This window comes from Capsaspora owczarzaki (assembly GCF_000151315.2).
Source record: "Capsaspora owczarzaki ATCC 30864 unplaced genomic scaffold supercont2.11, whole genome shotgun sequence".
In the NCBI taxonomy this organism is placed as follows: domain Eukaryota; class Filasterea; order Ministeriida; family Capsasporidae; genus Capsaspora; species Capsaspora owczarzaki.
The window spans coordinates 397924-414360 of NW_011887302.1; the positions used below are offsets into that span (position 1 = coordinate 397924).

At 53.5% G+C, this 16437-nt stretch overlaps 4 protein-coding genes across 4 annotated transcripts; 2 read left to right on the plus strand and 2 right to left on the minus strand.

Annotated features, from left to right (window-relative positions):
• Nucleotides 1-673: 673 nt before the first annotated feature.
• CAOG_06334 (hypothetical protein) lies at nucleotides 674-5792 on the plus strand (the record flags this gene model as incomplete). The annotated part of the gene is made up of 17 exons (XM_004345033.1): nucleotides 674-828; nucleotides 955-1026; nucleotides 1125-1190; nucleotides 1256-1330; nucleotides 1407-1475; nucleotides 1550-1618; nucleotides 1722-1793; nucleotides 1872-1943; nucleotides 2017-2085; nucleotides 2158-2235; nucleotides 2342-2392; nucleotides 2472-2543; nucleotides 2621-2692; nucleotides 2758-2829; nucleotides 2904-2975; nucleotides 3056-3198; nucleotides 3280-5792. 17 exons carry the CDS (start codon nucleotides 674-676, stop codon nucleotides 5790-5792), a joined length of 3792 nt encoding a protein of 1263 aa, XP_004345083.1.
• Nucleotides 5793-5861: 69 nt separating this feature from the next.
• Nucleotides 5862-8017, minus strand: CAOG_06335 (hypothetical protein). The gene is made up of 3 exons (XM_004345034.2): nucleotides 7778-8017; nucleotides 7276-7500; nucleotides 5862-7164 (listed from the first exon to the last, which is right to left on the minus strand). Exons 1-3 carry the CDS (start codon nucleotides 7989-7991, stop codon nucleotides 6050-6052), a joined length of 1554 nt encoding a protein of 517 aa, XP_004345084.1. The 5' UTR covers nucleotides 7992-8017; the 3' UTR covers nucleotides 5862-6049.
• Nucleotides 8018-8720: 703 nt separating this feature from the next.
• Nucleotides 8721-12467, plus strand: CAOG_06336 (oxidation resistance protein 1). The gene is made up of 9 exons (XM_004345035.2): nucleotides 8721-9090; nucleotides 9818-10026; nucleotides 10128-11024; nucleotides 11124-11254; nucleotides 11335-11457; nucleotides 11564-11639; nucleotides 11745-11900; nucleotides 11985-12154; nucleotides 12241-12467. The coding sequence occupies exons 1-9, from the start codon at nucleotides 8895-8897 to the stop codon at nucleotides 12383-12385; spliced, it is 2103 nt and encodes a 700-aa protein (XP_004345085.1). The 5' UTR covers nucleotides 8721-8894; the 3' UTR covers nucleotides 12386-12467.
• Nucleotides 12440-16289, minus strand: CAOG_06337 (cytochrome b5 reductase 4). The gene is made up of 3 exons (XM_004345036.2): nucleotides 16027-16289; nucleotides 13748-14921; nucleotides 12440-13650 (listed from the first exon to the last, which is right to left on the minus strand). Exons 1-3 carry the CDS (start codon nucleotides 16174-16176, stop codon nucleotides 12557-12559), a joined length of 2418 nt encoding a protein of 805 aa, XP_004345086.1. The 5' UTR covers nucleotides 16177-16289; the 3' UTR covers nucleotides 12440-12556.
• Nucleotides 16290-16437: the final 148 nt, after the last annotated feature.

Sequence of the window (16437 nt, forward strand, 5' to 3'; positions counted from 1 at the left end):
TGTGGGTTTTTGTTTTGTTTTTTCTTTCGGTTTGTTGCTTTTTTCGTTGAACGGTGAGACATGTCCATTCACCCGCCCCCCCCCACACACACACATGCACCCATCTGCCCTCCAAAGCCCCCTCTTGCATTTCTTGATCGCGCGATCCGAAAGACCTTCCACTCCGATGACGGTGATGCTTTTCAGCTGAAAGAGAAAAAACTGTTCGTGACACTGAAAATCCTCCAAAACCAAGCCCAAACGTCGAGTGTGGGTTGCCCCGAACAGCACCAAAGCAGAGTCTGGTTGTCTCGTTGCGAGCGACATGCACAATGCTCGCAGCTCTCTTGTGGCCAGCGACAACCTCAACCCTCGCGGGACTCTCGCCTGGAGCAACATGGTAGTGCATAGAGAATCTCGGCTCTATTTGTTGAAAAAAAGTAACAAACAAAACAAAAAAAACACGTTGTTGTTTTGTTTTTTGGTGGAGATTTTGTGTGTGGGTTAGTCATTCTTTTCCTTTGTTGGTTTCTCTTTGTTTGTCGTGTCTTGCTTTGCTGCTGCTTGTTGTGGTTGATCACTGATTGTAAATGGTTCCCCTCGACTTCAAACTGCAGCTCATTCACCAAGCAGCAGTCAACAAACAATGCGGCCTGGTTGGTCTTGTGTTGCCGCCCTGTTGCTGCTAGCAGCAATGACTGGTATTGCCCCACTCGGCGTCATGGCGCAGACCAACGACGCGTGCTCGGTTTGCAACTGCAGCCCAGGCTATGTGGGTTTCTGCCAGCCCTGGCTCATGGTCGACCCGACTCAAGTTCCATACAACATCCCGCCCGAGACGACAGACTTGTGAGGGAAAAACAAAACAAAAGAGTTCGGTTTTGTTTTGAAAATTAAAACCAAAAAAAAAAAACCACCAAGGACCTTACCTTTGATGACCATTCTGATTGCGACTCGGGCGTCTTGAATGTGCAGGGATCTAACAACGCTTCAACTCTCGTACATTCCTTATTATGCGCTGATGGGACTGTCTTCACTGAACTCATTGTAAGACCATTTGCGAGCGTTTTGGGACCTGTTTGCGTGGTTTGTCGCTGTTTAATTTCAAGATTGTCATTGGATTTTTTGCTGACTTGTTTCAACAGGTCGTTGAGTGGCGTCTCGTACATTGAAAATGGTGCTTTCGCGGACCTCGCGCTGATGACGACCTTGTACGCGGAGTCGGATTGTGCCTTGAATTGTTGGAAAGTTGACTCACAAACGTTTTGACGAGCAGGACTATTTCATTTGATTCGTCTGTCACCACCTTGGCGGTTGATTGGTCGGGCGTGTCCTCGTTATACTCGCTGAAGTAAGGGATGAGAGATCTGCATGACGCTTCCAGTTGGTTTTGCTTGCGCTAACGACTGCTGCGTTCTTGAAAACAGTTTGAATGGCCCTAACCTTTCTGAACTCCCGGATTCTTCATTCAGTGGTCTGGGCTCTTTGATCGAGCTGTAAGTTCACTACGCCCTTCGTCAACTGTAGATTGATGCTAATTTTATTCTACTGTGAATGCTTTTGTTGTCAGGAGCGTGAGCGGCCCATTGACAACACTTGGAAACTGGCTGTTTCTCAGTACCCCTATGCTGAACCGTTTGTACGTTGGATGATGCTCTCTTACCAATTGGATGATGCTCTTTTACCTGTTTTTGGCATTGCTGGCTTTCGCTCGTTCGCTCACTGTCTTGCTAACTCTTCAGATCATTGTACTCCAATCAACTGCCCGTCTTCCCTAAGCTTGCCCTGAGCCCCCTCTCATCCCTCATGGGCCTGTATGGTAGTTTTTTTGCGAATTCGATGGGCTGATGGAAATTGAGTGCTCAATTTGTCACGCCGATTGGACTCGACAGCAACCTGCAGGGTTCCCGATTTACGTCCCTTCCTTCCGACGCCTTCGCGACTCTGACCAGTCTTTCGTTCTTGTAAGTTTGTGTGGCAAAGTGCGCTCACGCCATTCAAAACCACAGCGAGCTCACCTCCTATCATGTCGCGTAGAGATCTATCCAACACGCTGCTCACCGCCATTCCCGACGATGTGTTTGCTTCAGTTCCGCTCGGGAATTTGTGTGCATGCTCTTACAATGATTTGCGCCAACATGTTAGAATTTATGGCTCACAAACCAGACAATCTTGCAGGTATCTTGGTCAAAACACAAACCTTGGCCCCCTTTCCGGTGGGGCCTTCCGCGGACTGGGTTCGACGCTGGTGGAGCTGTAAGCCAGTGTCGAGCAACTCCTTTCGTCTTTCAGCGTAGATTTGGGAAGATGTCGCGGCACTCAATGACTCGGATTTGCTCGACAGGGACCTGGACGGTTGTAGTTTTACGTCTATCACGGCCAGCGTTTTGAATCTTCCCCAGCTTCAGCGACTGTACGACTTTCAGATCTTCTTTGTAGACTTTCTATCCCAGCTCGTTTCTGTTCTGATCAACACGATTGTTCGATGCTAGTGACCTTTCGTCCAACCAGTTGACCTCGCTTCCGGACGGTCTGTTTTCAAACTGCCCGCAGTTGACTTCACTGTAAAGATTCCGCGTCCAGAAGCGCCAAAGGTTCATATGTCCAGCTCCACTAATGATTTGCTTTTCCTCTGCTGCAGTTCCCTCCACAGCAATTCGATAGCCTACGTGGGCCCCGCCGCGTTTTCAGGGCTCGTGAATCTCCTAGATGTGTAAGTGCCAACAAGAAGGACAGGATGAAACGGGAGTACTCACAGTCCTCAATTCGGCTGTGTAGGAACTTGCATGGTCTTCATGTGACGACCCTCTCTGCGAGCACTTTTGCAGGGCTGACCTCATTGACCAGCATGTAAGCAATCCTGCCTCTAAAGTCATGCACGACAGGACACCTGACCTTTTGCTTTTTTTATTTTTTTGGTTTAGTTCGCTGCATGTCGGTATGCTCGAGACCATCCCGCCCCACCTGTTTGATGGTCTTCAGTCTCTTCAAACCATGTAGGAAGCATTCGCTGTTGAGTGTAGTGCATTGATTCGATTCTCGGAAGCGCTGACTTTTTCTATCACAATGATTCAAGATTGTTGCAGCATAACCACCTCCAAACGCTGCCTCCTGGATTGTTTCAAGGATTGAATGCGCTTAGCTTTGTGCTAATGTCCGACAACAACTTTGGCTCAGTAGCACCTCCGAGTACTTACGGCGCTGCATCGAATCCGAGCAGTAAGAGTGATCTTGGTGAAAGGGGGCACAGGCGTTAGCCTGCCACTCAACGACGTCTTGGTTTCGCGGCTTGGTTGACAGGTTGTAACGCGAACTGTGCTACTTGCTATGGCGGATCTTCCAGCCAATGCTGCGGGCTGAATTGCCTCACTTGCAATAGTGGAAATCTCTGCCTAACTTGCTATGCCGGCTATGACATGATGAGCGGCTACTGCCAGCCTTCCGCGGCCATGATTGCCAGAGCTTCGGCTTCTTCCGCCTCGGTCGCCTCTGCCGCATCAGCCTCTTCTGCTACAATTGCTTCTGCTGCATCTGCTTCCTCTGCTACAATTGCGTCTGCTGCATCTGCGTCCTCGGCTTCTGTAGCTTCTGCTCTGGCAGCCACTGCTTCATCGGCATCGGCTGCTTCTGCTGCCTCTGCCTCTGCCGCTTCCGCTTCCTCGGCAACAGTCGCATCCGCCGCATCCGCTGCATCTGCCTCATCTGCCTCGGCCGCTTCTGCTGCTTCCGCTCTGGCTGCCACTGCCTCGTCTGCCTCGGTTGCATCTGCTTCCTCTGCCTCTGTCGCTTCCGCTTCCTCGGCAACAGTCGCATCCGCCGCATCCGCTGCATCTGCCTCATCTGCCTCGGCCGCTTCTGCTGCTTCCGCTCTGGCTGCCACTGCCTCGTCTGCCTCGGTTGCTTCTGCTTCATCGGCAACAGTTGCGTCCGCTGCATCTGCCTCGTCTGCGTCGGTTGCATCTGCTGCTTCGGCCGCATCTGCTTCATCTGCCTCGGCCGCTTCTGTTGCGTCCGCTCTGGCTGCTACTGCCTCTTCTGCTTCGGTAGCATCTGCTGCGTCCGATGCTTCTGCTCTGGCTGCCACTGCCTCGTCTGCTTCGGCGGCATCTGCCTCATCTGCGTCGGTTGCATCTGCTGCTTCTGCCGCGTCTGCTTCATCTGCCTCGGCCGCTTCTGCTGCGTCCGCTCTGGCTGCTACTGCCTCTTCTGCTTCGGTAGCATCTGCTGCGTCCGATGCTTCTGCTCTGGCTGCTACTGCTTCGTCTGCCTCGGTTGCATCTGCGTCATCTGCATCGGTTGCATCTGCTGCGTCCGATGCTTCTGCTGCTTCCGCTCTGGCTGCTACTGCTTCTGCTCTGGCTGCATCTGCCTCTTCTGCTTCTGTAGCATCTGCTGCGTCCGATGCTTCTGCTGCTTCGGCGGCATCTGCCTCCTCTGCATCGGTTGAGTCTGCTTTGGTTGCCACGGCTTCATCTGCTTCAGTCGCATCTGCTGCATCTGCATCCGCTTCAGTCGCATCTGCTGCATCTGCATCCGCTGCGTCCGATGCTTCGGCTGCTTCGGCGTCATCGGCATCAGCAGCTTTTGCTGCTTCGGCTTTGGCCGAATCCGTTGCGTCTATGCTTACTGACGCAGCTCAACGTGCCTCAGCAGCCTCGGCTTCCTCGGATACAATTGCATCTGCCTCTTCTGCTTCCGTTGCATCTGCTGCTTCCGCCGCGTCTGCGTCATCTGCTTTCGATGCTTCAGTCGCTTCTGCCGCTACTGCCTCATCTGCATCTGTTGCCTCGGCTTTGGCAGCGAGTGCCTCCTCTGCTTCCGTGGCGTCGGCCTCTTCCGCCTCTGTTTCAGCATCGTCGGTCTCTGCCGTGGCTGTGTCTGTTGCCTCGGCCTCTGTCGCGTCGATTGTCTCCGCCTCCGCTGCATCTGTTGCGGCGGTGGCTGCTGCGTCCGCTCTGTCCCAGCTGGGATCTGCGGCCGTGGCTGCATCAGCGGCATCTGCGGCATCTGCTTCGTCGGCTTCTGTTGCTTCTGCTGCATCAGCAGCATCTGCTTCGTCCGCTTCCGTTGCCTCAGCTGCGGCATCTGCTTCCTCTACGTCAATTGCGTTTGGTGCAACTCCCAATTTGGTCAATCCCGTGTCCAATAACGCCACCAGCTCTTCGTCCATGCCAATCATTGTGGGCGTGATCCTGGGCATGCTTGCATTGCTCATCGTGATTGTTGCTCTGCTCATCTGGCGTCGCCGTCACCGTGCCATTTCCCAACCCATCGCCGCCGAAACCGGAGCGACCCAGCGCGCGAAAGTCAAATCTGGCGAAAAGGCCATCGCCGAGATGACCACCAATCCCCTGTACGACGTTGTGGTTCCTCCTCCGGTCGCATACGATGTACTGAAGCCAACCGCGGCCAAGACTGCAGCCAATTACGATGTCCTGAACCCAGCAACTGCAGCCAACTACGATGTCCTGAACCCGGCAACGGCCGAGGCTTCAGCCAACTACGACGCTCTGACCCCGCAGGCGGGATCTTCGGCGACCAACAAGGAGGAACCGATCTATCAGAGCACCGATATCAGCCCTTCTCCAGCAATTCAAGTCGAAACGAGCGGCACATACGTCAGCGTGGCGCCGTCGGCAGACTGCACTTACGCTGATGTCGGCAGCTCCCTTGCAATTGCAACGAACTCTTCCGTGCAGCATGCAGACTCTGGCACCTCATATGCCGCCATAGCCGCAGTGCCCCCGTCTTCCGCAGACAACTATGCAAAGATTGTGAGCGGTTCGGAAACCGACCATGTCTCCACGCTCTGAGTCGTTTCTATCAAGCTCGACCCCCTTTGACTTGCTAATTTTGAAAATTGAGCTGTTTTCTTTCGTGTAGTCGTTGTGTCAGGATCTGTGGCCAGTCGTTCGACTTGTATGACATGTTGTTCCACGAAAATTACATGTTGTTCCACGAAAAAAAAAAAGGTACAAGGAAAAAAGAATGATGGTTCGCCAACAGCAACCATTCACAAACAACACTCGACTCTTCAACTCAAGACAGAACTTTTTATGACGGAAAGGGGTTACAGCGCAACATGTTTGATCACCAGTTGGTGGCACACAGGGCAGCGGTTGTCCAGCTGCGTGCTGGCGATCGTGGCACAAGAGCTGCAGAGCGCAGAATGGCCACAAGGCTGGGCAACTGTCGCAACTGGGCGCTCGTAGCAATGCATGCAACGGTCAAAACTGGGTGCCGCGTTCGCGGGCGCCATGTATGGTTCGCTGGACGACGGAGGATTCGTGAGGGGCTCGTCGAGTATGGGCGCTGTGCTGCACGGTGTCGATTTGTCCAGAATGGGAGCGGACGGCAATAACAGTGCCGACGAGGCTTCAACAGCGGTGGCCATGGAGGCACTTCCCATAGCAACAGCGTCAGTGTATGCCGGAGGTGGCGAGGGGCTCCGAAGTTGACTCTGAGGCAGAGATTGCGACGGCGCTGCAGAAGGGGCTGCTGGCGTCGTGCCATAGTGCGCAAAGGTGCCCTGCTCGGAATTCGCCACAATCAGAATCTGCTGGAGCAATTCGTCGTCTTCCACGGCTGCGCGGACCAGGGACGGCAAACGGAACAAATCGACCAGCCAGAAGCATCCAAAGCCGCCAAACGTGAGCAAGTACACGAGACCCCAGCAGTGACGGCGCAGGTAGAAGTGATGCAGGCCAAGGAAGCCCATGGGGAACCACAGCATGTACGCTTCGTGGAGCCAGATGCGCTGCCGGCGAGCGGCTCCAGAGTTGGCGTTGCGCACAAGCCAAACGATGCGGAACCAATCGACCAGCCAGCCGACACCAAGCAGACCAAAGGTGAAAAGGTACAAGAAGAACCAGCCGACACGTCCCAGATACAGGTGGTGCAGGCCGAGCATGCCCAGGGGCGAGAGGGTCAACTTGGCAGTCTCCCAAACGGTCTTTTCCGAGGACGACTCGAGCGCCATGGAGATGGCAAAGGAGGATTCTTTGGGGAAAGCCCAGGTCGCGTCCATCATTGCCTTGTATTGTTCCTTGCGCCGCTCCGAGTTGGCCTCGCGCACCAAGTGGGGCAGCATGAACAGGTCGGTCAGCCAGCCGACGCCCAGCAGGCCAAAGGTGAAAAAGTAGATAAACCCCCAGAGCGGCTTGCCAACGTAGAACATGTGGGCGCCTGTTTTGACCACAAATGACATATTCAGGCATATTGCAAATGAGAGAGAGGGGGGGGTTGCAGTTTGATTGCGCGCCCAAAAAAAAAAAAGTCTAGGATGCTCAGACTCACCGAGCACTCCAAGCGGATTGAGCCATAGAATGTAGGCAAACAGGAGGCTTGTCTGTGGCTCTGGGACAATTTCGCGCGCGACACGGTGCTCGTGCTCGATCTTGGCATCCTTGTAGAGCGACGGAAGGCGGAAGAGATCGACCACCCAGCCCACGCCCAGCAGGCCGAGCGTGAAAAAGTACACAAAGCCCCAGCGGATGCGACCCAGGTAGAAGTGGTGCGCGCCTGTCCCAACAGAGCAAAATTGATGATGATGATAATAATAATGATGATAATAATAACGATGATGATGATGATGATGAGTGCGAGTCGTGAGAATTCAAATGCAGGCAAACAGGACTTGTGTGGGAAGATTTGTTTACTTCGTTTTTGGAACTCTCAATCGTCCCATCCAGTCACACTCTCACCCCACCGCCGGACAGCATGGTTTATAAAACCAAGTCCAGACACACAAAGAGAAAGAGAGAGAAAGAGAGAGAAAGAGAGAGAGAGAGAGACTTACCGAGCCAGCCGAGAATCAGCCAGCACATAAACAGCTCGACGGGGCTCTTGCGAAACGGCAGCGTCGGAAGCGCCTGCTGCTGCTGCTGTTGCTGCTGCTGATGCTGCTGTTGGAGCTGCTGCTGGTGTTGCAGGTGCTGGTAGTACTGCCGGGGATGCACCTGCACCGCTGCAGACGGATGGTGGTGGTGGTGGTGGTGCTGCTGAGCGTACATCTTGTGCACGAGAAGCAGAAGGAGGAGGACTGATCCTGGAAAAAAAAAAGAGCGAACGAGCGACGATGACGCAAAACACGCGACAGACAGCACATCATCCGATCATTGCACAGCAGGATCGTCCATCCATTTCAAAGATCTTCAACAATTGACAAGCATAACAAAGTCAGGATGATTGTTGTGATGGAGAGAGCGAGGAGGAAGAAGACGAAGGCCTCAGACAATGGCGCAAACGCTGAGCTTTGATCCTTTGCATTGTTGTTGCCGTTAAATCTCCCCGTCATTCGCGTAAAAATGACGAGAAGGATTGTTTACAAGATTGTCGACTTGCAAACTCGTGGCTGGTTGGAATGCGACCACATCATTGCCAACAAAATCTGCCTGAAACGTCAAACAACTGAAACGTTTGCTGTTTCAAAGTACTGCATGCAAAGTTCTATCCAACGATGCGTGCAAAGTTGTACACAATGAAACGCACTCGACTGCGTAGAGCTGCTACTCGTGCGACACACCATCAGATGCAGAGTAGAGATCACTCGGTTGGCTCTCTCTCTCTCTCTCTCTCTCTCACTCTCTCTCTCTCTCTCTCTCTCTCTCTCTCTCTCTCTCTCTCTCTCTCTCTCTCTCTCTCTCTCACTTCTTCCCCAAATCTCCAAATCTCCAAATCCCGCAAATCCCCTCGCAGCCTTTCTTGTTTCGCAGCTGCCCACTCAAAAGCGACTTGTTCAACTTTATCATCCACCTTTCCACTTTCTACAACCTTGTCGATCTGAGCTTCTTAGTCTTTTTTTTTTTCGGCTTTTTTGCTTGATCTTTGACTATCTGCTCTCCCAAGTCCTCTCTCTCTCTCTCTCTCTCTCTCTCTCTCTCTCTTCTTGCGTTTGCCTTCTTTTGTTTAGCAACATGTCTGGGCTGACTGCTGCGTTCGAGAGCGAGGAAGGCGCTGCACTGGGGCTCTCGTACGACCACGACGAGCACCAGCAGCCGACGTCACAGCAGCAGAGCAACAGCCCTCGCCCAGCAGCCGCCTCGCCACCACCACCATCATCATCATCATCGTCATCATCGTCACCAGTATCAGCATCAGCATCCGTCCTCGGTGCGTCTCTTCACTCACTCTGCTTTGCAATGCACTCCATTTCACTTTTTCTTCGCTTTCACGTTGCTCATCCGCCATTGCAGCAGGGGCTTCCGACTGAGCAAAGCGGGGGGGTTGGGTGCAATGTTGAGGCTTCTTTCTTTGTCTTTGGTTCTTTTTGTAATCCATTCCATGCGTCTCTCTGGCTGTCTGTATGTTGGGAGGGGGGGAACATACAGCGAGGGGGAGACAAGTGACTGCCTGCTGCTATGCTGCTAGTCCAGTGTCCCACTGCCTGTGCTTGTGCCTGTGATGAGATGTCACTTTACCAAGCACTTTTAGCAACTACAGATGGAAACGAGGGCAAAACAAACAGACCACTCCGAACGAGTGAAGATGCGACGCGCTACAGCGAGTGATGCTGTTGGGTCGAGTTTTCAAGTTTCCCCCCACAACTCACACATACACTCATTCATACGCACATCGCTGTCAATGTCCATATGGAACACCCTTATCAGATACACAATGGGTCATGATGATGATGATCCAGTCTCTCTCCAAAAGTCATCCCTTCATCACGTCGTCCTGCAGATTTGGCACCCAACCACCACCCCTTCAACCACCCCTGCAACCACCACCCCCAAACAGACGCATTTTCGCGTGACTTTGCACACACCTGCGTTTGGAGTGCGTTCATGTGCAGATCATCAGCTCACCCCACTGCTTGTATTCTGTCCTTGAATCTCAGGACAAGCTCCGAAACCAACGCTGGCCGCAGCTGCTGCAGCAGCAAACCAGGACATTGCCAACTCAAGACCAAGCTCACCAAAAGCTCCCCCAAAGTACACTGTCGCGGGCTCAGACACGCTCGCAAGCATTGCTGTGCGCTTTGGAGTCACCTCGTCCGAGATTGTCGCCGTCAACCGACTCGTGTCAAGGACACTGTTTCCTGGCCAGGTAAGCCTCCCTGAAATTGTGACAAGTCGCTGTTGCTTGTCCGCCCATGTACATAACGCTTTTAATGCCGTTTCTCACCTCGTATGGTGTGGAATTCACAGGTCATTTCGTTGCCAGCATCCGCCGTCGTTTTGCCGCCTTCGTCATCCTCGCCATCCTCCTCCACCGCGACCTCTACCACATCCCCCTCTAACTCATCTACCGCAGCTACCACCCCCGCCTTGAAAGAATTGGATGCGGCACCACTAGCGCCGTCCGCCAGCGAATCCATCCTCGCAGCGTCCGCCCAAGCACTCGTGACGGCCCAGGCAGCCCTGAAGGCGTCTCGCTATGCGGGAAGCAGCAGCAACCTGCTCGGAGACACCACCAAGCAGCGAGCGGCGACGTCCGCTCCCATTGGCATCTCACGATCAAACTCCTCCCTCGGAACCAAAGAGCCACACGGCAGTCCGTCGTCATCCAGCCTGATGTTTTTGCACCAAAAGTTCTCACCTACCGCCGTCTCACCTATCGATGTTTCGCCAGCCAGCTCGCCTTTGCCGGTTGCGGAACCAAAACTGCTCTCCAGCAGCTTGAAGCGCGCAACTGGAGGCTTTGCCAACACGCTTGCGTCCGTGTTGACGTTGGGCTGGGCAGACGACAGGTCATCTCCGCCACAGCAGCAGCAACAACAACAACCACAGACGCAGCCACAGTCGCTGACGCAGGAGGTGCCACGTGAAAATCCCGTGTACGATAGCGACATCCCGCTCAATTTGGAACGCTTCTTCCAAATATCCGACAACCAGTGCTCAATTTCGTGCTACCTGTTGACTGCCAATCGAGGCACGGTGTACGGCATCTTGAGCATCTCTCCTGCCGAAATTGTCTTCCACCCTGACGACGACGACCCAATAGTGGTGAATCGAGGGGTCGATCCTTACTCTTTCCATTGCTCCTTGACGCGACTGATTGCGTATGAGGTGGTTGAAGCCTTCCCCGCGCAGAGCATTTCAGCGGTACGAAGTTATTGAATTTGTGGTTTTTTGGGGGTTTGGCTTTGTTGTGGCTTTGTTTTGTTCTGGAAGTCCTCAACTAACCCGCCTCCGCCATGACAGACTGCGCTAAATGTCGATCCACAAGAAGTGCGGTATCTCGCCATCACCATTGAGGGCAGTGCGGCTGCTATTCCGATTGACCAGGACGATGACTATAAGGCCCGCTATTGGCTTGCCATCAGCGTCAAATAGTAAGTTAGGAGGCGGGGCAAAGTGCCTCGTTGCCTGGTGGACTGTTTCTGAACTTGCCTCTCTATCTGCTTGGCATCAGTGTCGACTCGGTTTTGGTCCATCTCTTCCAATGCGCGGATCACATTGAGCCCGATTCGGTCCTCAATCTGTCTGGCATTACAGAAGCGTTGCGCGAGACCACGCCCCGATATCAGCCACAACAGTGCGTTGCCTTTTGTTCCAGCTTGACATTTGAAACCTTGACATTTGAAACGAAAGTCTGGTTTCTTGTCGTCAACTCATCTCTATTTGGCTTCTTTTTGTCTCAGAATGGCTCATCCTGTCGAAGTGAGCCTTGATTTTGTTTCACAATCCTCAATCTTGACTCGTGAAATGGCTGTTGAGGTGAGTTTCACGAAGCCAAAGATGGATTTTGTGATCAAACTCTTTTTCGGATTTTGTGATGAAACTCTTTTTTGTGTTAACCGGCCATGACTTGAATTCTGCTAGATTATCAACGCACTGCCACTGCGAGTGCGTGATAGTCCGTGGCACATCAACTACAGCACTTTTGCGCATGGAATCAGCTTGAAGACATTTTATCGCAACCAACTTCATATTCGAGAACATGCTGTTGTATTACTCATCACTGACATGGATGGCAACGTAAGTGGATTGGTGCAACTCGACTGTACTCGTGATGAATCGTCAAACTGCGATGGTCTCTCACTATGAACCGGCTTTCTTCAGAAATTTGGCGCATATGCGTCGGAGCCGTTCCGAGTGACCGAAGGCTACATTGGGTCTGGCGAATGCTTCCTTTTCCGCCTCACTCCGACCTTTGAGGTCTTTCGTTGGACTTTTGCCAATCATTACTTTATGCATGGGACTATTGACGGCATCGCTATGGGTGGTGGCGAGTACGTATTGTTGTGTTTCGTTCGGATTCAGGTTGTTTGGCTTGGGCCTCCGTACTCACTTGGCCTTGTGTGCTCCTCTCTTTCAGCGGCGGGTTTGGCCTTTGGTTTGACAACGCGCTGCACCACGGAGCCACCAAGCCGTGCCTGACGTTCGACAACCGACCTTTGACGGACAAGACAGATTTCTTCATCGCTGGTCTCGAGGCGTGGGCATTGCTTCCATCCCCTTAAGAGACCCTGAATATTGTTATCCAATTCATAGAAACAAAATGTACTAGCCCAACATTAAAGATGAAAAATAAATGTATTTCGAATTTTGCGATAACTTTTTTTTTTTGTTTCCATGAGATGGATCCGCACGAGTTCAACAAGACAACAGATGAACAAGCTGCATAAGGGACGCTATCCATTAAAGCTGCGAACGTCCTCAGCTCGCACGCCAAGTTCATTGCGCAGCATCGAAGTGACGTCGCGCATGAAAGTGGGTCGGCCGCAGATAAAAATGGACGGTCGACCTTCAGGCCCACTGCCTACATTGGTGGCCAGTGTTGGTACTTCGTCTTCATCGACCCTCATTGAGCAGGAGCTGGACGAGTCCGCCACAGAGGACTCTGGCGTGCAACCAAGAACTTGCAGCAGGTGCTCGCAAAGGATGGTTGGATTGACAATGCCATACGAGCAGGTGGCTGGATCCGGTGCATTCAATGCTTGATCGCTCGGTGGCAGCGCAGGCGCCACGTCCATGCGCTGAGCATTGGAGAACGACGATGCCTGCGAGAAGGCGACCGGTTGGAAGAAGCTCTTGATCGAGCTCTGCTCGCCCTCGGTGCCAGGCGCATAATGTACAACGTGGTGCACGTGGAACCACGAATTCATCTCTGCCAGCGCTTGAAGCTCGCTGTACGCAAGAATATCTTGCACAGTTTGATTGCAAAAGACCAGCGCTACAACAAGCGGAGATTGCCCGACCATGTGGCGTCGCTTGTTTTCACCAACGCAATTGCGAATGATGCGCAGCATTGGCGTGATGCCAGTGCCTCCGGCGACCATTCCAATGCGATGCAGAGAGCCCAGGCTTACTGGCACGCCCAGCGTCCCGCTAACGTCAATCATGTCGCCGATGCGCAAGCGTGTGAGGCTTGGCGTAAACAAGCCGTCGTTGTACCGCTTGACAAGGAACTCGAGCTCGGCAGCTGTGCCGCTGGGCAGTGCTCGCACGCGCACAGGCGTGTAAGGACGTGAAATGTTCATAAACTCGACTTGCAGTGCCAAATCGACGTGCTGCGCAATGCCAACAATGCCCACGGCATCGCCGGATTCCTCCGGAAGCAGAACGCTGGAGGAACCGTCAATGGCATCCGGCAAGCTGGAAGCGCTCAATGACTGTGATGTGGATATGCGCGGCAATGGCAGGGGAACAACCACCCGCAGCCAAACAGTGTTGTGATTGGCGGTGCTGATGGCAGTGACTCGGCCTGCGTTGAATCGCGTCGAGACTGAATCGGAAGAACATAAACCAAAAGCAAAACAACAAAAAATGAGCTCAGCAACAATCAGGACACGACGCTCACGGCACGTCAGCAAACTACTCACCTGGAGAGCTGATGCCGCCGGAGAGGTGAACGGGTTGAGTGACCATCGGCTGAGCGACATTGGCAAGAACAGGAGAAGCTGTGCCACCAATGTCAGGAGTGGAAGTCCACGGCATCCACTCTTGACTGACCGCGCCAAGTTTGCGAACCATTGTGCCGGGTTGGGCCTTGGGCAAGGACACGCCAAGCTTTGCAGCAGCCACGTTGGTGACACACAACTCGGATTGGATGGTGGTACCAAGATCAGCGCGGAAAAAGAGCCGCCGCTTGGCCTGGGTGGCTGGCGACGCAGCATGGCTGTTGATGGCGGGGAGCTTGTCGACACTCCCGCTTGGAGAAGGACCCGCAGAAACTACTGGAGGAACAACGAGCAGCTCCAGGGCAATGGAGTCTCGACCAAAGCGCTCTTGCACAATGTCGGACTTGGTGACGCCCTTCACGTAAAGAATAACAACAATGTGGGTGGATGTTTCATACCAGTCGTAGCGGACGCCAGGCTCGCCGGAAGTCGTCAATGGCGCCACGACAGATGGCATTGGCGGCTGTTGGACGACGGACTGCTTGGAAAGTCGGGCCATCTCGCTCGCCGAGAAGAGGTTGGATGCGCTGGAGGATGGGCCGAGGCGCTTGTTCGACGTCGTGATGGTGAGCGGCTGGGCAAACACGGACGACGCGCTCGCACGAGCCACCCGACCGCTGCTGCTGCTGCTGCTTGTGCTGCTGGAAAGACTGCTGGCACTGCCACCCGCGGACGGAACAATCATCTTGTTGTCGCGCGTCAATTGGCCTTCCATCTTGTCGCCGTTGTCATCGTCGTCCTCGTCCTCGTCCTCCGCGTACGGATTGTCCGGGACCAAGAAGCCAATCAAGCACTTTTCCAACATGGACTCGGCATTCACCCACGCATGGATGTCTTGGAACAGCTGGGTGCCATCGCGACCGGCCGCCTTCATTAACTCGGCTTCACCGCCTGGGTGATATGCCACATAACGCGTAATGTTGTACACCTTGCCTCGCAGCGCCATCCAACAGTCTGTGCGTGACGCATGCTTTTGCAAATCGCGGAGCGTCACGCGCAGCAAGTGTTGGCGGCCAACGCCGCCAGTCAGATCGATGCCCGTTTCGCGTGTGAGTCGCACCCAGTCGTTCAATCCATATCCAGGAGCGAGACGGACCTGAACGAATGGAGGCCAAAATTGTTTTTCGCAGTTCGATTTAGGAAAAGATCAAGTCAGCCGAGGTAAACAATAACAAACAAACAAACAAACAAACAAACAAGCTCACGCACTCGCTCAGACAAAACCACAACCACAACCACAGCCACAACCACCCACACAGCAACACGCCAGTCAAACCGAAAAAAAGGACCAAACATGCGCCCATGACCAACTTGTGCCAATGTTGTGATTGTTGATCGAAAATGCTCGTGTGACAGGCAACCTCGCACCCCCACTGTTGCTGCTTTGTCTGTCACAAGTCCTCTGTGTTTGTTCCTTCTCGTCATGTTTGCTGCTTGAATTTACGATTCGTCGGAGCTGGTCGTATTGCGTTCTGCATGCGTTGCGTTGAACCAGCATTGTGTGTCGCAGCGGTTGAGAATCGGCCGATGCTGTTCGGGTTCCTCGTCGTCTCGTCCTCTCGTTCTCATCCTCCTCCCTCATCGTCACTCAACTCACTTCATCTACAATTCCATGCCCTTACTGCTCACCGAATGAATGACGAGTGAGTTGGCTGCCGTGTATTGTATGGGCGTAATCTGCTGGACGACAGCGAGAACTTCCCACTTCCCCCGATGCCGCACTCCCAAGCAAAGAGTACAACCCCATTCACCACTCTCCCTCTCTCCCTCTCTCTCCCTCTACTCTGCTCTTTGGGTGGATGCAGCTCGTCACGCACCCTCGTTGCCCAATTGAAGAACCGAGGCAGAGAACCGGGGAACAACAGTCCCATCGTCTCACATATGCTCACAGTGTCGCACTTGTTTGAAACAGACGACCTTCCCTCCTCGCTTCCCCTCTTTCCCCATCATACACTCTCCGATGTCAACAACAAAGGCGTCGCAGCAAGCAATTGGTATGTCACTCGACAATGCACGCGAGCCACAGGCGCGCTTCTGGACCACACGGCAAATGGAAGAGCGACAAGTGCGAAAACGAGCTCGCGCTTCCGTCTGTGGCACACGGAGCTTTCTCTGCTGTCTCTGCCATCTCCATTCTGCACCAGAGGGGACACTTGGGAATGGACAAAGACAGAAAGCGAGGGGGGGGGGCCAGGGCTCACCTTGTTGCGCGAGGTCGGCCGTGTTCCTGCTGGCACAACCAGCGTCGGAGCAGTAGACGAGCCATTGCCATTGCCGTTGGTGGCTGAGGATGCACTACCGCCAGCACGCTGCGGAGAGTCGAACGCCGGGAACGACGGTCGTTGCAGCATCGGGTGTGAAATGAATGAGATGGGGTGGTTTTGGCGGGAAAAGAGAAAGGACAGGGGGAGGGGAAAGAGAAAGGGGAAAGAGAAAGCGGGAGGACGAAAAAGGCGGGAAGTTGAAAATGTAGAGTGGAAAAAAATGGGGCAACCTTGCTGTGTATCAATCGCACAGGAAAGACGTGGGAAGATGGAATATGGGGAGTATGGGTCAAGGAGGCAAGAACGAACGTTTCAATCAACAACAACAACAACAAAAAGACACACACG

Coding starts and splice junctions, on each gene's coding strand:
- CAOG_06337 (XM_004345036.2), bottom strand. CDS start 16,176: ATGCTGCAACGACCGTCGTTCCCGGCGTTCGACTCTCCGCAGCGTGCT. Junction 14,922..16,026: donor GGCCGACCTCGCGCAACAAG/GTGAGCCCTGGC, acceptor CCATTCGTTCAG/GTCCGTCTCGCTCCTGGATA. Junction 13,651..13,747: donor CGGCGGCATCAGCTCTCCAG/GTGAGTAGTTTG, acceptor CTTCCGATTCAG/TCTCGACGCGATTCAACGCA.
- CAOG_06336 (XM_004345035.2), top strand. CDS start 8,895: ATGTCTGGGCTGACTGCTGCGTTCGAGAGCGAGGAAGGCGCTGCACTG. Junction 11,458..11,563: donor CCCCGATATCAGCCACAACA/GTGCGTTGCCTT, acceptor TTTTTGTCTCAG/AATGGCTCATCCTGTCGAAG. Junction 11,901..11,984: donor TCACTGACATGGATGGCAAC/GTAAGTGGATTG, acceptor GGCTTTCTTCAG/AAATTTGGCGCATATGCGTC.
- CAOG_06335 (XM_004345034.2), bottom strand. CDS start 7,991: ATGTACGCTCAGCAGCACCACCACCACCACCACCATCCGTCTGCAGCG. Junction 7,501..7,777: donor GCTGATTCTCGGCTGGCTCG/GTAAGTCTCTCT, acceptor CTGTTGGGACAG/GCGCGCACCACTTCTACCTG. Junction 7,165..7,275: donor CAATCCGCTTGGAGTGCTCG/GTGAGTCTGAGC, acceptor TGGTCAAAACAG/GCGCCCACATGTTCTACGTT.